Here is a 19,650-nt window from a genome sequence, read left to right as displayed (position 1 = left end):
TTGAACCCCACTGCTTCTTGTTCTTCTGGGTCTGGTCTTCTTTAGCCTTTGTGGCTGGCTGAAAATGCCGTCGCCACTGGCTGGAGGTAGATTTACCAGGAGCCGGGGAGAGGGAACGTTTAAAACAAGGTCGCTTATTTTTCTTCTTCTCTGGTAATAGAGTGGTCTTCCCACTCGATATCTTTTGGATATATTTTTCCAAATCTTCCCCAAAGAGGCTTTCGCCATGAAAGGGGAAACTAGCCAAAAGCTTTTGCATGGTGCCTCTGCTGACCAATGCTTTAGCCAAAGAACTCTGCGCATATGCACCAGCTGGAGTGTGAGACGAGATGCTTGCTGAATCCAATCTCTCATAGCATCTATTGTAAAACTTAAGACTTTAGGCAAATTCTCCCACAATTTGATTTGTTCTGGGGGCAGCTCCTTTATTCACTGTTTTACCTGGTCCTTGAGGACCTGGCACATGCCTACTGCTGCTACAGCAGGTTGGGCAACTGAACCGGCCAGAAGGAAGGAGGATTTTAGTAAAGATTTCAACTTATTTTCCAAAGATCTTTAAACACCTGTATGTTATCCACTGGACAAGTCAGGTTCTTATTTATACAAGAAATAGCTGCAACTACAGAAGGCAGACTCCACTTATTGGAAAACTCTTCCTCCATAGGATAAAGAATGCTAGTCTTCATCATGTTCGGTCAGGCGAACCTGCCCTTTTCTGTGGAAAACGAATGGAGGCTACTAGCTTTAATGACTGTGTTCTTCGGCAGTTGGTTTCACTGCCCCCTTCCTGATCGTCAGACACCAGCTTCTGAAAAAATGGAGTTACTTACCGGTAACGTCCTTTTCCAGGAGTCTTTCAGGACAGCACCTTAGAGAGATCCTGGCTCCTCCCCTTCTAGGAAACACCGCCTTCCTTCAGACTTTAAAGCCTCATCCTCCCTCTGGCCCTTCAGTTCTTCAAGAGTACCTCCGGCCAACTGGGGAGACACAAGACAACGTCATACAACAATTTCTTATCTTACCTGACGTCCTTATGTGATGAGTTCTCCAATCTTCAAACCCTGGGTGGGTAACGGTGCTGTCCTGAAAGACTCCTGGAAAAGGACGTTACCGGTAAGTAACTCCATTTTTCCCTAGGTCGTCTTTCAGGACAGCACCTTAGAGAGGATAAGCGAGCACCTTACCTTAGGGTGGGACTACTGCCTGTAACACTTTACGACCAAAGGCTTGGTCTTGTGCTGACAGCAGGTCTAGTCTGTAGTGCTTTACGAATGTAGCAAAACTTGACCAAGTCGCTGCTCTGCAGATCTGCTCCGGAGAAGCACCAGCCCATTCCGCTTGCGAAGTCGCAACTGCTCTGGTAGAATGTGCCCTGACTCCCACTGGAGGCTCTAATCCCCCTATCACATAAGCCTGACTAATAGCTGCTCTAATCCAACTTGCTATAGTACGTCTGGAGGCTCTAGAACCCTTTCTGGCCCCTGAAAATAAAACAAAAAGGGAATCCGACTTCCTAAACTGTTTGGTGCACTCCAAATATTGAAGGACGCACCTCCTTACATCTAAGTTGTGAAAAACAAATTCTTTTTCCCTCACCGGGTTTGAACAAAATGTAGGTAGAATAATTTCCTGGCCTCTGTGAAATTTTGAGGCCACCTTTGGCAAAAAGGCCGGATCTGTCTTAAAAACAATACGATCCGGAAAAACTTGAAAAAACGGAGTTCTAATTGAGAGGGCCTCGAGTTCACTTACTCGTCGTGCCGTCGTAATTGCTACTAAAAAAGCCGTCTTGAGAGTAATCAACCTCAAGGTGCAGGATCCCAATGGTTCAAAAGGATCACCTGTAAGGGCCTGCAAAACTAAGGAGAGATCCCACACGGGAAAAGAGGCAACACCAACTGGTCTCTGCCTACTCAAAGCTTTAAAAAATCTCACTATCCAGGGATCCGCTGCAAGATTTTTCTCCAAAAAGACACTCAGGGCCGACACCTGTCCCTTTAAGGTACTGAGAGCTAATCCCTTATCCGCCCCAGCCTGAAGGAATTCTAGTACCGCTACAGAACTGTGAACACTAAAGGAGCTTTCTGAGCACCAGGAGTTGAACCGACTCCACACCTTACGATAGATGTTTTGCGTTTCTTTTTTCCTACAATTTAGGAGAGTCGCAACCAGGCGATCTGAAAACCCTTTGCCCCTTAGCAGTTCCTCCTCAGAAACCAGGCTGCAAGGTTCCACCTGTCCACATGAGGGCAGCAGACTGGACCCTGAGTGAGAAGGTCGTCTCGAACTGGTAGAAGCCAGGGGGGTTCTACAGCCAAGTTCTTTAGAATTGAAAACCACGGTCTCCTGGGCCAATGTGGGGCAATTAGAATTAAGGTTGTGTTCTCTTGTTGAAACTTCCTCAATACAGCAGGAATTAGAACCAGAGGGGGGAAAGCATAGCACCTGGAAAATGTCCATTTCTGAGCTAGTGCATCTATCCCTAAAGCTCCATCGTACCTGCTTAGAGAAAAGAAGAGGTCCACTTTGGCATTCTGTTTGGAGGCAAATAGGTCCACGCATGGTAACCCCCACCTCTGGACTATCACCCTGAAAATCTCCTGATTCAGGGACCAATCGCCCTCCCTCAGCGTTGTCCTGCTGAGGAAATCTGCCAACAGATTTTGATCCCCCTTTAGATGCAAGGCTGTCAGGGACAGAACATTGATCTGGGCCCACCTGAGAATGGTTTCCGCCAACAGCCAAAGGGAGCAGCACCTTGTACCCCCCTGTCTGTTGACGTAGGCCACTGCCGAGGAGTTGTCTGTACGAATTCGTACATGGTGACCCTGAAGTTCTTTCTGGAACGAGACCAGGGCCAGAGAAACTGCCCTCAACTCTCTCCAATTGGAGGACTTCACTGCGTCCACTGTTTCCCAGGTGCCCTGCACCCAGCGGGAACCCAGGTGTGCTCCCCAACCTGTGCTGCTGGCATCGGTTGTGACTGTTCTGGAAATTGGTAGCACCCACTCCAGGCCCTGGGATAAGTTTGCTCCCCTTCTCCACCACCAGAGAGACCGCTTGACCTGACTTGGAACCGACACTAGGGAATCCAGTGACTCCTGACTGTGGTCCCAGACCTTCAAGATAAAAAGTTGAAGAGGACGGAAATGAAGACCCGCCCACTGCACTGCTGGAAGAGTGGAGGTCAGCAACCCCAGGGCGGACATGGCCTTCCTTATAGAGACCTGGCCGCTGCCCTGCAAAAACAGCATGGCCTTGTCCACCTTTTGAACTTTTTCTGGGGGAAGGAAAACCCTCTGTTCTGTCGAATCCAAAACAAATCCCAGGAAGGACACCCTCTGTGACGGGATTAGGTTGGATTTCTCTGAATTTATGAGCCAACCTAAGTCCTCCAGAATGTCTCTGGTTGACTGCAAGTCCCGGTTCAATTGCTCTGGGGAAGGAGCGAATAAGAGTAGGTCGTCCAGATATGCGACTATTAGGATTCCCCTGAGTCGCAGGAAAGCCAAAACCTCTGCCATCACCTTGGTATATATGCGGGGGGAAGATGACAAGCCGAAAGGAAGGGCTTTGAATTGTAGGTGCAGTACCTCTTCCCCTGTGTTTATAGCTAGCCTCAGGAACCTCTGATGGTCCTCCGCTATGGGGATGTGCAGGTACGCATCCTTTAAATCTATCGAAGCCATGAAGCAGTGTGGCGGGAGAAGAGTTTTTACCGAATAGATCGAATCCATTCGGAATCTCTTGTACCTGATCGAGACATTTAGGGGTTTCAGGTTGAGGATAAGCCTGAACTTCCCCGAGGGCTTGCGGACCACAAAGATGTGGGAGTAAAAGCCCCCGCCTATTTCTTTGGTCGGTACTTGTACCACCACCTGCTGCTCTTCCAATTCCTGAAGGGAAGAGAGGAGGGCCGAAGATTTTTCCGCGCACTTTGGAAGATTGGTAACTAACAGTCTGAGGGGGGGAGGGGTCGAGAATTCCAGCCTGTAACCCTTTCGGATGATTCCCAAGATGTACTGATTGGAGGAAATCATCTCCCATTGTGGGAGGAAGACCCCCAATCTTCCTCCCACTTTTGGGTTGTCACTGGGTCTTTTTGGGGGGTTCAGGAGGGCGAAAAATAGCCCCTCCTCGGCCCTTCCCTCTCTGACCCCAACCTCTCTTTTGGAAAGATGACCTGGGTGTTTCTTGTTTCCCTCGAAAACTAAACTTCTTTTTAGATTGTTCCCCAAATTTCTTTTTAACGGGGAACGCCTTCTTTTTGTCGGCAGTCCGGTCTAGGACTGCCTCCAAGCCAGGCCCAAACAGCAAATCCCCTGTAAGGGGGATACCACAAAGCTTGACTTTGGAAGCACTGTCTCCCTGCCACGTTTTGAGCCATAAGGCTCTTCTAGCAGAGTTGCACAGTGCTGCAGACCTTGCGGACATATGTATAGATTCCGCCGAGGCGTCTGCCAAATAAGCCACCCCCATTAGGATAGTGGGGAAAGAGGAAAGAATCGTCTCCTTTGCTGTACCCGCCTCGATGTGCGCCTTGATTTGAGTCAGCCAATACTCCAAATTGCGGGCTACCACTGTAGCCGCCATAGCGGGCTTAAGATTACCCTGAGAAGAATCCCAGGTCTTCTTTAAAAGGGAATCCATCCTCTTATCCATGGGATCAGAGAGTACCCCCATATCCTCAAAGGCCAGGTCCGTATGTCTAGAGACCTGGGAAAAAGCCGCATCAAGTTTAGGCGACTTGTTCCAAATTAGAGTTTCTCCCTCTTCAAAAGGAAATCTTCTTTTTAAAACCTTTGAGAAAAAAGGTTTCCTTTCTGGGTCTTGCCATTCCCTCTTGATGGCGTCGACCAGAACGTCATGGACTGGGAACACTTTTCTTTTTTGTTCCCCCAAGCCCCTGTACATTTGATCGTGCAGGGACAGCGTTTTCCTTTCCTCCTGAATCCCTAGGGTGGTGTGGATAGCTCCTAAGAGCTCCTCCACCTCCTCCAGAGATAGCTTGTAACGAGAGGATTTTGTGGACTCCCCGTCCATCCCCTCTCCATCCGATTCTTCTTGAGAATCAGAAGGAGCGCTGCCTGCTTCTTCCTCAACTTCCTCTGCAGACCCTACCGGTTTCTCCGCACTAATGGTGAGGGTTTCCGGTGGATCAGGTGAAACCGCCTGTTGCACTGGGGGAGGGGTGCTCTGGGGCAACTGCAAATTAGTAAACAGAGATTTGAACGATTGAAAGGTGCTTGAAAGCTCCTTAACTGAGGCCGCCAGATCTACCCCCTGTTCTGCTGCCTGCTCTCTCATTACTGCATCCATACACCCCCTACAGAGAGTTTTGTCCCAAGTCTCCCCTAATGTGGTTCTGCAGACAGGGCACTTTTTCCTGCCATGGAGCGATTTGCTGGTGTATTTCTGAAACCAGAGAAAAAGAAAAAACAGAGAGCAGCAGCGTTAGTCAGAACCTCCCAGCTAAAATAACAGGGGACACCAGGAGTGCCTAATCCCCAGGACCGACCACCACCAGGGACCCACTCCACCCCCACCGACCACCAGGCAGGGAAAAAACACCTCTGTGGAGCTAACAGGGGTTTTGTGAGTCAGGGAGCACCACCCGAGGGATCCACTGACCTTAGCTTGGCTGGTGTCCTTTTCTCCAGGAGCGGTTTTAGAAGCCTCTGCCTCCGACATCCTCCCGCAAAGCAAACGGTGGCCTCCGGTCTGATAAGCGCTGTCCCTACAGCAGAATCGGTGACCGCACCAGCCAAGTGCGCGGTCCACCTTTCTAGGCCGCGTCCGGAACCGGAAGACGCGGCCTCGTGTGTCAGACCCGCCTCCTCCGCCGGAACTGACGTCACCCGCCGTCCGTCGCAGCCACTGAGCTCCAGGCTGAAGTGGAGGAGGAGTGGATCCAGCACACAGTGCCACCCTAGGCGCGCGAAAAAGCGGACCTCCCAGCTGCCATCTTTCCCCAAAGTGCGCTTGGGATGCACGGCGCCTCTACAGGTAAGCAAACACACTTGTTTCTACCTGGCGCCAAATTCGAAAAAAGAATGTTTTTAAAAAAAAAATGAGAATATAGAGCATAAATACCAGGCACCTCCTGGATCCTGCCCTTCTCTGAAAAACTGCCTTAGCCTCCCCAGCTAACAGCCCTGGTTCCCCAGCGGTGTCTCCCCACCGGAGGAAACACCATAACTGAAGGGCCAGAGGGAGGATGAGGCTTTAAAGTCTGAAGGAAGGCGGTGTTTCCTAGAAGGGGAGGAGCCAGGATCTCTCTAAGGTGCTGTCCTGAAAGACGACCTAGGGAAAAGTAAACTTTCAGAAGAAAACATATGGTTCAGTGGACTGTCTTGACAAAATTTCCTAGCCATGAATGGATTGTAAATAAATAAGTACATATAATATTTGTCTCTGTTGATATGTTTCAACAATCCTTTATAAAAATCATTCTAACGATCCAGGGTAAATCCGATTAGCTCTCGGGCGATCAGGAAGACATTTTTTCCCCTGCTGTAGCAAATTGGATCATGCTCTGCTGGGGTTTTTGCCTTCCTCTGGATCAACTGTGGGTACAGAGTTGGGTGTATGGGTCTGTACTGTGTTTTTTATTTTGTTTGTTTATTTGTTTGTGGTTGAACTTCTTAGGAGGTGAGAAACGCTTATCTGGATGTTGCCAGTCTGCGTAGACTAACTTTTTTAACGGATGAACCGGAAAAGAGCATGCACCCTACAGGGATTTTAATGAACCCAGGGAGGAGACAGGTGATTCAGTTAACTCCAACGAGAGCAACCTGAATGCAGTACGCACTGTTTCAGCATAACATTGTACCTGTGACCTTAGCATCTGTGAAGCAGAGAAGGGTTCCTCTGATATCCCTGATCCATCTGACTCCCCATCCCTGTCATCTGTAGGTGTTACCTCATCCTCATTCTCTTCAGATTTTTCTGAAAGGGGATCTAAAACCACCGAAGGAGATCTGATTCGCTTTTTGTCCTTTTGCGAGGACTTTGCGATTAGCGTAGCGATCTTGCCTTCTAATTTTTCCAGGGCTCCGGTAAAGTGTCCTCAGTGACATATGGAGGCCCAGGTGCCACCGGAGAAATTGTTACCCCTGATAGTGGCAATGGCTCCTCCTGTACAGGTATGTCAAAATTTACAGGGGAGGAAGGTACCGTGCAGGCACGGCTAGAGCCCCCTGTCTCAGGCGGTGGTGCTTTCTCGTCTTTCTTAGTCCCTGAATTCTTTCTAAGGGAAAACATATTACCAAGCAACAAGCCGAGGTACCACAATGCATATACTACTGTGCTCAGTTTAGCAATCTACATAAAGTATGCAACTTAAACACACAGTTTAATGCCATAGAGTAGGTGTCTCTCTTGGTAGTGCCCCACCAACCACATAGAGCTTACGTGCCCCCTAAATGCTGCTGTGTCCCAAAGGAAAAGCTGAGAGCCTCCAAGATTCCTTTATGGCTCCTGTATTAAGCTCCATCTTTCAAACCGGCGTGCTCACATCCGTGTGGGCGCACGAGCACGCTCGCAATCTCCCTCCTCCGCCGCCGATAAAGCGTGCCCCCGTGCGACCTAGGGCACAATGACGGCTGTCCTGGGACGAGGGGAAGCTTCCCCCTGCTTATTCGGACTGTGCTGGGCTTTCCTTACCCAGCATTTGGAGGAGAGAAACGGTGGCCATCCTTATGCAGAGCTCTGCAGTGGAGGAAGTTTGCTTGTCCTGCCGGATCTGACACTGTATAGAGCGTGGTGAGTAAAAAACTCAGCTCTTTACTCCCACTAGTGGCCAAAAAACAGAAAACACCCTACTCAAAATTGGAAAAAGGTCCTTAAGATTGTTCTTATGATTTCTTTTTCCTCTTACATTTAACCCCGCTGCAGGTTTTTCTGCTGAAAAAATTCAGACAGCACCAATCTTCACCCATCACAGCGGGCTTTGTGTGCCAACCTTCAGAGATATGGGTTCCTATTTAAAGGAGACCTCTCCCCTGGGCCTTGTAAAAGACTCTTACCAGGCCTTTTAGTGTATATAGCGAAAGTGCTGGACCCTACAGCCTAGTCCTCCGAAGAGAGACATTACAGGCGACGCCTTGTGCATGAGGCATGGATCCCATCCAGTTTCAGTGTAATTTATTTGGCGTTTTGGATGGATCCAAAAGCATAGCTCTTTTTTACCCCCAGAGGGTCTCTTTGGCAGAGCTTTCCTTAGCACATCCTCCACGCATCCAACACCTTTAGACACTGGCGAAAAAACTTCCCTGATGGGTGGGGTTATATGGAGGGGAACTGTCTTCAATTGGTTGTGCCAGTGTTCAAACACTGCTGGTGACCCTTAACCCATTATGTAATGAATGGCTCTGTGTCCCGTGGTGTACGATAAAGAAATAATGGTGGCCACACAAAATATTGACACTTTGGGCCCAATTTGGACATTTTATCTTAGGGGTGTATTCACTTTTGTTGCCAGCAGTTTAGGCAAGTGTGTTGAGTCATTTTGAGGGGAAAGCAAATTTACACTGTTATACAAGCTGTACACTCACTACTTTACATTGTAGCAAAGTGACATTCCTGCATTTTGTTACATGAAAATATATAATAAAATATTTACAAAAATGTGAGGGATGTACTCACTTTTGTGAGATACTGTGTGTATATATATATATATATATATATATATATATATATATATATATATATATATATACACACACACACACACACACACACACACCATATTTGTAGACTTTATAACTTTCACACATACCAAATAATAAACACTGATTCTGGTTGTTTTTGCAAGAAATGTAGCAGAATACATTTGGTCCCAAATGTAAGAAGAAAGATTATTAGAAAAATATGTTATTTTGCAGAATTTTTGGTGTATTTTGCAAAAAAAGAAAAACAACCTAGTGGTGATTAAATACCACCAAAAGAAAGCTCTATCTATCTCAAAAAAAGGAAACATTTAATTTTGGGTACAGTGTTGCATGATAGAGTAATTGTCATTCAAAGTGTGACAGCACTGAAATCTGAAAATTGGCCTGGGCAGGCAAAGGGTGAAAGTATCTAAAATTGAGGTGGTTAAACCTGGACTCCGTATATATCTGTTTGTGTGTTTGTGCTGGGAGCATGCTCCATTGCGCTCTACCTGCACTGAGACCAGGCCATTGGGTCTCTACTAATGATAGGGACCCAGAGGAACCGGATTATGATCATGATGATCGCCTCTGATTGGCTATGAGAGTGATCATTCATTCGTTCATTCTGCAGCTGCTGCTGTGTCATCTATTCTCAGTAAGAAGGAGAGACAATAGTATTGTCTGCTAGCAAGGAGGAATAGATACACTAGAGAAGCCAGTACAAAAGAAAAAAAATAAATAAAGATTAATTCGTTTTAGGGCCCTTTCACACGTATACGGACTTGTAATGTATCCCTATGTGATTGCAGACGTTAGCGGATGATGCATCCGCTAACGTCCGCAAACATCCGCATCCGCAAAGATCTGCTTTTGCGGACGGAAGAAACCCCTATTTTTCTTCCGTTCCGTGGAACGGATTGGATGAATACGGACACACGGTCCGTATTCATCCGATTCCCCATAGGGGAGAGCGGAGGAAAGACAGGGCGGTCTCTGCACAGTGTGCGGGGACCGCCCTGTCTGCCGACAGCTCAGCGGGGATTTACGGATGATCCCCGCTGAGCCGACGGACACACACGGGGCGGATCAATACGGATCCGCTCCGTGTGAAAGGGCCCTAATGCTTTGCCTAACATAGTGAGTGTAGATGTCATTTTTAGTGGCAGTATAGGTGTTGGTGGCAGTGTGTCAGTTAGTTTCGGTGTTTCCATATAGATTGGAAGATCTGCCATCACTGAATTTAAAGTATATTTGGGCAGACTCTAAATGGTAGCACTTGTAAGAGATATTCTAGTTTTTGGCTGCAATATGACCCAACTAAGACACTGTAAGTGTTAAATTTTTTTGCCTAACTGTGACTGGAGGATGATTAGATTAGGTAGGGTGATGAGGAGGTTAGCGATAAAAAGTATAGCATCATCTGCATAAACTATAAACTACGCTATATTCAAAGCTTCTCTGAATGGATGAGCATGTACTTTAAGAGATTAATAAAAGGTAGCAACAGGGTTACTAAACACTGGTCCAAATTGCCACCACTGCAGAATATAAAACAGGTAGGGCCACGAGAGGGAAAATAATGTTTTTTTTTCTGTTTCAATCATATTTCTAAATGTTTCAAAAAAAAATAATTACAAGGTTAGGAGCCAAACATATCACGGTAACATAGTTCCGTCATAATTCAAAGAGGTAGCCAAAAGATCGATGTACAAAGAACATCTAAGAGACCTTCGGTACATCACAAAAGGCAGTTACATAGCAGGTAAAGTGAGTGAAGATGTCCATCGGTTTAGAAAACAAGCTTACTAATAGCACATGTATCGACAAGCAAGTGAGAACATTTTGCATCCATCTGGAACAGCACGGCTGTTCGTTAAATTAGACCCAAGGTATTGTAGCCTTCCTCTTACAGTATCACCCTAAAGTACTTCAGAACAGCAATACTGTTTATTCTAAACCAAGGATCTGTAAATCTAACAACTAAAATGATTAAAGGGAGATTCAAGGAAAATAAAGAAAAGAGTAAAGTAAAATAAAGAAAGAAAAAGAAGGAACTTGTCCATCCAGGATTAATGTGGAATAGCATGCTTTTTTTTTAATGTCTAGGGATAATGACATAAGGAGTATATTATGTCCTCAACAATCTTTTTAAAGTATGGAGACTTTTTAGCATAGCACTGGGACAAAAGATCTATGAAATATTAAGTACAGCTCCTGAGAAACAGTACAATCAATAAATATATTTTAAGTGCTCAGTGCATAGTTTTCATGATATAATTTTGTTTTCTTTGTTTGTTTACATGTCCCTGCAGAGTTAATCCTAAAATATCAATAATAAATCAGATCTTAGCTGTAAGAAAAGTGAGATTTTGCTAGGCTAATAACAGACATGGATCATGAAAGCAAAGCTAAAATGTGTTCAACTTTATGGGTGAAAATATAGTTTCTATTCAGCATTAGCAATGTTCTAAATTACTGCACAAAAAAAAATATATATATATACACACACACACACACACACACACACACACCCCATATATACTCGAGTATAAGCCGACCCAAATATAAGCCGAGGCACCTAATTTTACCACAAAAAACTGGGAAAACTTATTGACTCGAGTATACGCCTAGGGTGTCCAGCTGCATGCCTCACTTTACCTCACTGTGCCCATGCCTCACTGTGCCCATGACTAGACTGAAGTTTAACATGGGAGTCTATGGAAGGGGTGCCTGGCATTGAAAAATCGGTGCTCCCCAGCCTTAGGTCCCCCAGACAACAAACTTTGCACACTTATAGAGGAGAAATTGTGCTACATGTGTGCCAAAACAAAAGACCTACGACCGGCCGTTACTGGGTCCCCAAAGTCACTGGAGAAATGACTGTTTAACATGGTAGTCTATGGAAGGGGGTGACCGGCTTTGAAAAATTGGTGCTCTCTGGCCTATAAACTTTGCACACTTGTAGTGGAAGAGTGGGCCTACATGTGTGCCAAGTTTGGGGTCCAGGGGACCTACGGCCAGCCGGTACCAGGTCCCCAAACTCCGAGAGATCAGGCACAAAAAGGTGACTCGAATATAAGACGCGGGGGGACATTTTCAGCACAAAAAAAATGTGCTGAAAAACTCGGCTTATACTCGAGTACATATGGTATAAGGTTAATGACATCTATTTGATTATAATGTTCTGTAGTTTTGTTGATTAGCTATTTAAAGTGGAACTTCAGACATTTTTTTCAACTTTCTATCTATTAAATCTTCTGTCCTTGTTGTTTTAACTTTGGATAGTAAAATATATATATTTTTTGCCAGTAAATACCTTATACAGCCCACTTCTTGCTTCTTATGTGGTAAAAAGCCTAGGCTTATGACATCATGCACAGCTCTTTCTCTCACTCTTGTGAGAGTTTGCCAGGAAGGGGGGGGGATAAGTCATAAGAGGGCTAATGAAAGCAGCAGAGCTGGAGGTTTTCCTCTCTGTGTAAATCCAGGAAGTGAACAGGCAGCAGCTTCAGCTGCCCACAGTTAAAATGGTTGCAGCCAGACTCAGTAGAGGGAGATTTCTGCAGCATATTTGGCAAGTACAGAATCACAGTATATATAAAATATGATGCATATTGTGAAGCTTCAGAATGGCAAAGATGTTTTTATTACAAATTATGTGAGCAGACTGCAGTTCCTCTTTAATATTTGTTTATCTGATGTTTTTAGTATTGAGGCAACTGCTCTACTGCTAGTACATTATGTATTATAACTTTTAATAATGTTTTTTAAAATGTATGTAAACCCAATTCATGAAATTTGAACTGGGCACATATATGTGTAGAATTTTGTTATCTCTCTTCCTGTGACTTTCTCCTGCTCCTGCTATAGTATTGTAATGGCATAGGAATTATGAATTGATTGTTACAGAAACAATGTCACCTTGTCCATGCAGGGTAAAGTGAGTTTGTGTTTGTAAAGCCCCCATCTCCAGTTATTCTCACCTCCCAGTGCTTCATTGCAGCTTTTCTACAGCCAGCAAACAAATTGCATGATACTGGGATTTGTGATGTCACTCTCATGGTCATGTGATAGTACTCAAAATGGCTTAGACTCCACGCCCTGGGGAACCCCAAGTTGGGTTTCTACAAGGGCTCACTACCATAGAAACCTGATGTGTTCTCAAATTCTGGAAATTATTAAAGGCATAGTGGAAATTCTTTTCATTTCTCTCTGTTTTCACAACAGCTTAAAGTGGTTGTAAACCCTTACATATACCCAGTGAAGTGAATAGCCTCAGGTGATACAGAGATGAAACAAATCCTCCTTACATAAGTTGTGCCTGATCTTCTCTTCCCTACTTGCATTTAACATGCAGACTTTATAAAGCTTGTCTGAGCTGTCACAAAAAAAAAGGGGGCAGAGAGCTGGAGTTACACTCTGCAGAGCCCAGCGAGGAGAGCTCTAAGAGCTGATTGGGAAGCGACACTTCCCATTCATAAAGCACACAAGAACAGAGCTAAGACTTTCAAACAGCTGGCGATCCCTGCCTGTCACCTTTTTCCTCTTTGTGTCAGGAAAAATTGTCAGAAGTGATTAAAACAGAGGACCAAAACAGCAGACAGAAGTTGCACTTAAAGCGGAGTTCCACCCAAAAATGCAAATATGGCTTTAAGTGCTGGCGACCCCCTAACATGCCACATTTGGCATGTAATTTTTTTGGGGAAGGGGGGTACCCAGTTTTTACAGGCACCAAGCTCCCATTTGCAACCCTGGCGCCGGAAGGAAGTTCACCTCTACCTCCCTGCAAACTTCTGGGACACGTCACAGGTCCCAGAAGATTGCCCGGCCATTCACAGCACCTGGCTGTGAAGCAACAGCTGGGCTCCCACAGTTAGAATGCCGGTGCCGCGGAGAGGAGGGAGGCTTTGTGCGTCTGCATCGCTAGACCATGGGACAGGCGAGTATCTGATTAGTAAAAGTCAGCAGCTACACTTTTTGTAGCTGCTGACTTTTAAATGGGTGGAACTCCGCTTTAAACTGCACATAGAAGGTTCAAAGTCTGCTGGTCTCCTGCTCTGACCCCGGTGCCTGTCAGTGTAAAACTGTCAGTGCAGCCATCAGTGTGCCTCCTCCTTCCCTTTGCCTTTCTGCTCATAGGCTGAGATGATCAGAGGAAGCAGCTTGGGCTGCATACAAGACATTCAGCTGATGATCCAGAAGATTTGGCTGTGTTGGAGAAAGGCTGTCACAACTGTTGTTCATCATTCATAATGATATAGCTGCATACAAGTTTGAATAATGTGAGTGGTATTTCATTGTTTATATAAAATGTTATTACAATTTACCGTGCTAAGTTTTACTTCACTTTCTGTTTCCTTTGACCTGCATACGTTGTACCTGTTTAGATGCAGGCTTTTCTTCTCTACCACACAGCATACAGGAAGCTAAGGCTGTTCATCACAGGCTGTGTGCTGGAGGTCCCTCCTGTCACCTTTTTTCCCTCGGTGTCAGGAAAACTTGTCAAAACTCATGCACATAGCAGAGAAATGTGGCAGCAAACAGAAATGACACTTGTGTTCTGGATTGAGACAAGTGCACACTATAGAGGGATATGTTTTGTTCATATTTCATGTCTGAGGTTTATAATCACTTTAAATAGATACAGTGCACATTACAGATTGCTTTCTGTCTCTACAACATCAACTGCATATTGAAACCATTTTATTATGCATTAAAAGCAGTTTAATGAAGTGAGATGCCAGGCTAGTGATAGTTGCTGAACACAACATAATAACCTTAGAGCTTGCTATACCCACCTGTGTAACTGTAAATATTCACGTGGTCGGTTTAATAAATGAAGAAATTGATCAACTATCTTGTTTTTTCCAACTCCCTGTGAATAAAATAGAGAAGCTGTTACTTTTCATTCATGAACTAAAGCACATTTTCAAAACATACATATAAGTATGTTAAAGTGATTGTCAGTTCCAAAAAAACAATAAACAAAGCCCAGCCAGCAAAACACAGTAGAAGTTTATGTTAACACTAACAATAAGGTTTTCCTTTTTGCTCCCTTTTAAATATATCATAGGAAATGTTTTAATATATCTATTTGAGTGAAAAATAGCTATTAAACCTGGCAGAAATCCAAGGTTTCCCTGTGTCATTTTGCAGTCTATTTTGAAACAATGATATACGGTAAGTCCTGTCCTGCTCTCTCTTTGAACTACAGAACATTTCTCCGTCTATTATGGAGATGAGGAAAAGGGTGTGTGCTCTGTAATCTGAGCATATTTCCTGCCTTACAGTGACAATGCTGCTCTTCCATAAATTGGTGGGTGAGCATTGTCACCCTAGGACAAGAATTGTGTTACTAGCAGAATCACTAGATAAACGTATATCTAAGGACTGGCAAGCTGCAATATACTAAATTTTTGGTCCTTGTTTTAAACCCACTTACCTATACCTCTGCCCTTGTCACTTATCTTTACTCACACAGCACTTTCTTAAAGTAGAAGTCCACCCTAATGCTGCGTACACACCATCGTTTTTCCCGACGTTCAAAAACCCATAGTTTTTCACGATGTGATTCCTCTCCAGCCTGACTTGCATACACAGGTTCATGCAAAAAAATGTCCGACCAAAGCGTGGTAACGTACAACACGTACGACGGGACTATAAAGGGGAATTTTTCTTTGAAATGGCGACACCCTTTGGGCTGCATACTTGATTCTGAGCATGCGCTTTTTTTTTCCCCTCGGAAAAGCATACACACAAGCGTTTTTCGTGACGAGAAAAAGACTCACATGAAACATGACGAGAAAAAAAGAGAGCTGGTTTAAATATTTTGGCGGGCAGTTTTTTCATTGAGAAAACTGCTAGGGTGCATATACACAACCGGTTTTCTCGACCAATATAAAAAATTGCAGTTTTCTCGTCGTGAAAAACGGTCGCGTGTACGAGGCAAAACACTAAAATCTCTAAATCTACAGGCTTCTATGATCCAAGACTAACCTATCAAGCCCTGTAAAGAACAAATTGCTATACTTACCTTTTTTGAAGCCGTTCCGGTCCCATGCTGAGCTGTCAGCAGCAGCTTCTCTGTGGAGGCAGCCGACAACGGAAACCCCACAGTAACTCTACGGGGGAGATGTCACTTTTAATTAATTTCCCAGCCGTTGTCGGCTGTCTCCTCTGCAGGGCTTCCACCGCTGGAGACCGGACCGGCTTAAAAAAAGGTATGCATAGCAATTTCTTCTTTACAAGGCTAGAAAAGTTAATCTTAGATCGTGGATGCCTGTAGATTTTTTTGAAATTTTAGTGTTAAGGTGGACTTCCACTATATTCTAAATATAATTACAATCAATACATTTTTTGTGTTTAATATATACAATGTTGCTGGCTTTTGATCCTCATCTTCCAGCTTCACTAATTATTGAGTCACTGACCCACAAGATTGCAAGTTGGGACTTCCAAATGCATTGGCTACAAACTATTCTGGATTTGAGGCTTCTGAAGTTAGAGGATCAAAACTGGTTAGGTACTTTCAAGTTTTAAAGTGTAAATAGATTTCCAAAGTACAAAGCACCTCCCAGTTTCCATACCACCTTCATCAGAGGTAGATATAAAACAGCACACATCAGATGTGTGATCACTGTTTGGGGAGGGAATTCTCCATTTCTCACGTCTAACATTAAAAACATCAAAATAAAATCATATAATAATCTAAGATATATAGTAATCCATATGAAAACAACATAGTGTAAGGAATAGTTGATACAATATAGTAGTGTTGTATAAAGTCTAATCTAGCAACTCAAATTATCATAGTTAAAGTACAGATATAGTTTATCACATAACAATGTCCATGTTGTGTGCATTTGTTATCTAGGCCTTAACTAGTAAAAATACCAAATGATTACCTAATCAAGGGAGGACCATATAGTACACAGAAATAGAAAAATATATAAAGTCCATCATTGTACTGACTGAATGAAAAATGGTCCATTTAAAAAAAGTGGAAAAAAGACAAAGATAACAATTAAAAATATAGTTGACCTTGATCAACAAATTGGCACAATAACAGGATAACATAACACAGAAAGCCTGAACAGAGGCTAGATGGAAGCTTTGGACTAAAAACTGTAATATCAGGAAAGTGTTTTTAGATCACAGTGCAATGTCTTTCATCACTTCTCCAATCACCATGACAAAAATCAATATAGCAGTAATCATAGCTCAAAACCCTCATTCTAAAAATTAAAACAGATTTACAATGTGATGTAAACTGAAATTTACTGGATCCACCAGTTCAACACCTTCAAGTAAACCACTAAGTTTTAAAGTTTTACCACAACAACTTCCTCAGACACACTATAAATAATAATAATTAAGACCAATATAGGTGTAATTTTATGACAAGTTTGTTTATCAATTGTGTTGTTTTTATATATATTTTGTTCATCATTTATGAAAAATATATACTTTTTTTATTTTTATTTTTACATTTTCTCAGTTTTCATATATTCATTTTTTTTCTATCATTTACAATTTTTTTTTTATTAAATATATGTAATTATTTTATTTATTTTTCATCATTCCCAGTTCATGTACACATTCTACTATTTGTTAAATTTTTTCGGACTTATGATTGTTTCATTATTACCCATTTATTGTATATCTTTTCTTAATTTTTACATTTCTTTATTGTTTTTTGTTTTCTCATTGCTTCTTGTCAACCACTCCCGGCCATTGGGAAAGGGCCCACTCATTTATCAATCTATGTCACTCTGTTTGCACTTTCTGCATTATCAGGTCCTCCCAGTGCCCAAACTCCACCCCTACATCAGTCTATTTAAATGTATAGGTGCGAACATCAGCCTAGATCCAGCCAGCTTTTTATTCATCTTCCTACTGGTCCTTATTCCGTTCTTCATACATTGTGCTATATTTTCCAATTCATTTATTTTATTTTTATGTCTTTCATTGTTACACCTTCCCAGACTGTTCACCTGGTTATACTGTATCTGTTCCCTCGATCTGGGAGAGATTTCTGCCTCAGCCGCGAACCAGACATTTTGTCTGGGGACCCCTTGCTTCCCTTTCAACAGGCTGGGCGGGGGTTTGGAGCCTAATTTCTAAGTAACAGACCCTTTGCCCCCTATTAATTCTCCCCCTTAGAGGAAGATTTAATAACATATATTTTTTGATGATTTTTATAGTCTACCATTGGCATCTAACTCCTGACGATTGGTGGTGAGCCATGAAACTCTAAGGCCGGGTACACACGGACAAACATGTATGGTGAAAGCGGTCCGTCGGACCGTTTTCACCATACATGTCTGCCAGAGGGCTTCTGTACGATGGTTGTACACACCATCGTACAGAAGTCCGCGCGTAAACAATACGCGGGGCGTGTCCGCGGTGTCGCCGCGTCGATGACGCGGTGTCGCCGCGACAATGACGCGGCGACGTGGGCGGCCCGCCTTTAAAATGCTTCCACGCATGCGTCGAAGTCATTCGACGCATGCGAGGCACGGCGGGCGGCTGGACATGTACGGTAGGTCTGTACTGACGACCGTACATGTCCGAGCGGGCTGAATTCCAGCGGGCTGTTTTAAAACAAGTCCAGGAATATTTGTCTGCTGGGAAAAGGCCCGGCGGGCAAATGTTTGCTGGAATTCGGCCCGCTCGCGCCCACACACGACCAAACATGTCTGCTGAAACTGGCCTGCGGGCCAGTTTCAGCAGACATGTTTGCTCGTGAGTATGGGGCCTAAGAGTTTACAGGGTGCACAGACAAGTATGATTCATCTTTTTGTTCCACTGGCTTGTGCTTGCTATTTATGTACTAACCATTTATTCTATGCCAATTTTGTATATATTGTCTTTGTATCTATTCACCAGTTCTTGCACATGGTTTTAAAATGTATCCAGAATATACATATTAGGTATTTTTTATCATTCATGTTAATATATGTGACTGAACAATAAATTATTGATACCTATGCATTGTTTACGGCATTGACATCCCTCATTTAAAGTCCCAATCTGTTTTCCTTGTTTTATATATGTTTCTTAGGGATGGAGGTTTGTTATTACGGATGTGTCAGGTCACATCTCTCTTTATTCTCTTTTTTTGTTTGATCCCTCACAGTTACTACCTTCTGTTTCACTAGCCTCTCCCTATTAGATTGTAAGTTCACAGGAACCCTCCTAACCCTGTATTGAATTGTATTGTTGCTGTACCATCTCCCTTTATATTGTAAAGCTCTGTGCAAACTGTTGGGGCTATATAAATCCCATATAATATAAATAATACTTCACAGAAGCCTTGCCAGATCATTTAAGCCTTAGCCTTACATATCTCCCAACTTTTGAACTTGAGAATGAAAAACATTTCAGGGAGATAGTGACCTGCGGTGCGCATAAAATGGGGTGTGGTCAAACATGCTAGCAAGAGGGGCTTAAGAGCTGTAGGTAAACAAAACCTGGGCTTCCTTGTACCTATAAAATATGGTTTGATTGCTGTACCACAAGCTGGAGTCTCCAGTGTGAACCAACAATTAGGGAGAGAAATTGGAGAGAGGGAAGGGTCACTGCTATATGGAAGGAGGGATCACTATGGTACACGGAAGGCAGAAAGGAGGGATCACTATGGTACATGGAAGGCAGGAAGGATCACTATGGCACATGGAAGGCAGGAAGGATCACTATAGTACATGAAAGGTAGAAAGGATCACTATGGCACATGAAAGGCAGTAAAAATCACTTTAGCACAAAAACGGCCAGAAGGATCACTAAGTCACATGGAAGACAGTAAGGAAAAATCACTATGGCACAAAGAGGGTAGGAAGGATCACCATTGTACATGGAAGGGAAGGAAAGGAGAGAGAGAGTGTGGAGAGTTTACTCACTAGAGGCTGGTTGGTCTCCAGAGGCTCAGGCAGTAAAATCATGTGCACTGCTTCAAAATTCCTGCCCATACAACCCTCTCCCCAGCCACAAGTTTTGG

The 19,650-nt window shown here is 43.8% G+C and overlaps 1 protein-coding gene across 1 annotated transcript in view; it reads right to left on the bottom strand.

Annotated features, from left to right (window-relative positions):
* Window positions 1-19,650, bottom strand: part of VWA8 (von Willebrand factor A domain containing 8) — a 486,197-nt gene that overhangs the window by 231,026 nt on the left and 235,521 nt on the right. Inside the window, exon 22 of the mRNA XM_040341313.1 lies at window positions 14,453-14,529. Coding sequence (XP_040197247.1) covers window positions 14,453-14,529 — 77 coding nt within the window. The remainder of the gene's footprint in view (window positions 1-14,452; window positions 14,530-19,650) is intronic.

The sequence above is a fragment of the Rana temporaria genome, chromosome 2 (genome assembly GCF_905171775.1).
Source record: "Rana temporaria chromosome 2, aRanTem1.1, whole genome shotgun sequence".
Taxonomy (NCBI): Eukaryota; Metazoa; Chordata; class Amphibia; order Anura; family Ranidae; genus Rana; species Rana temporaria.
This window is presented reverse-complemented; position numbering and strand designations above follow the sequence as displayed.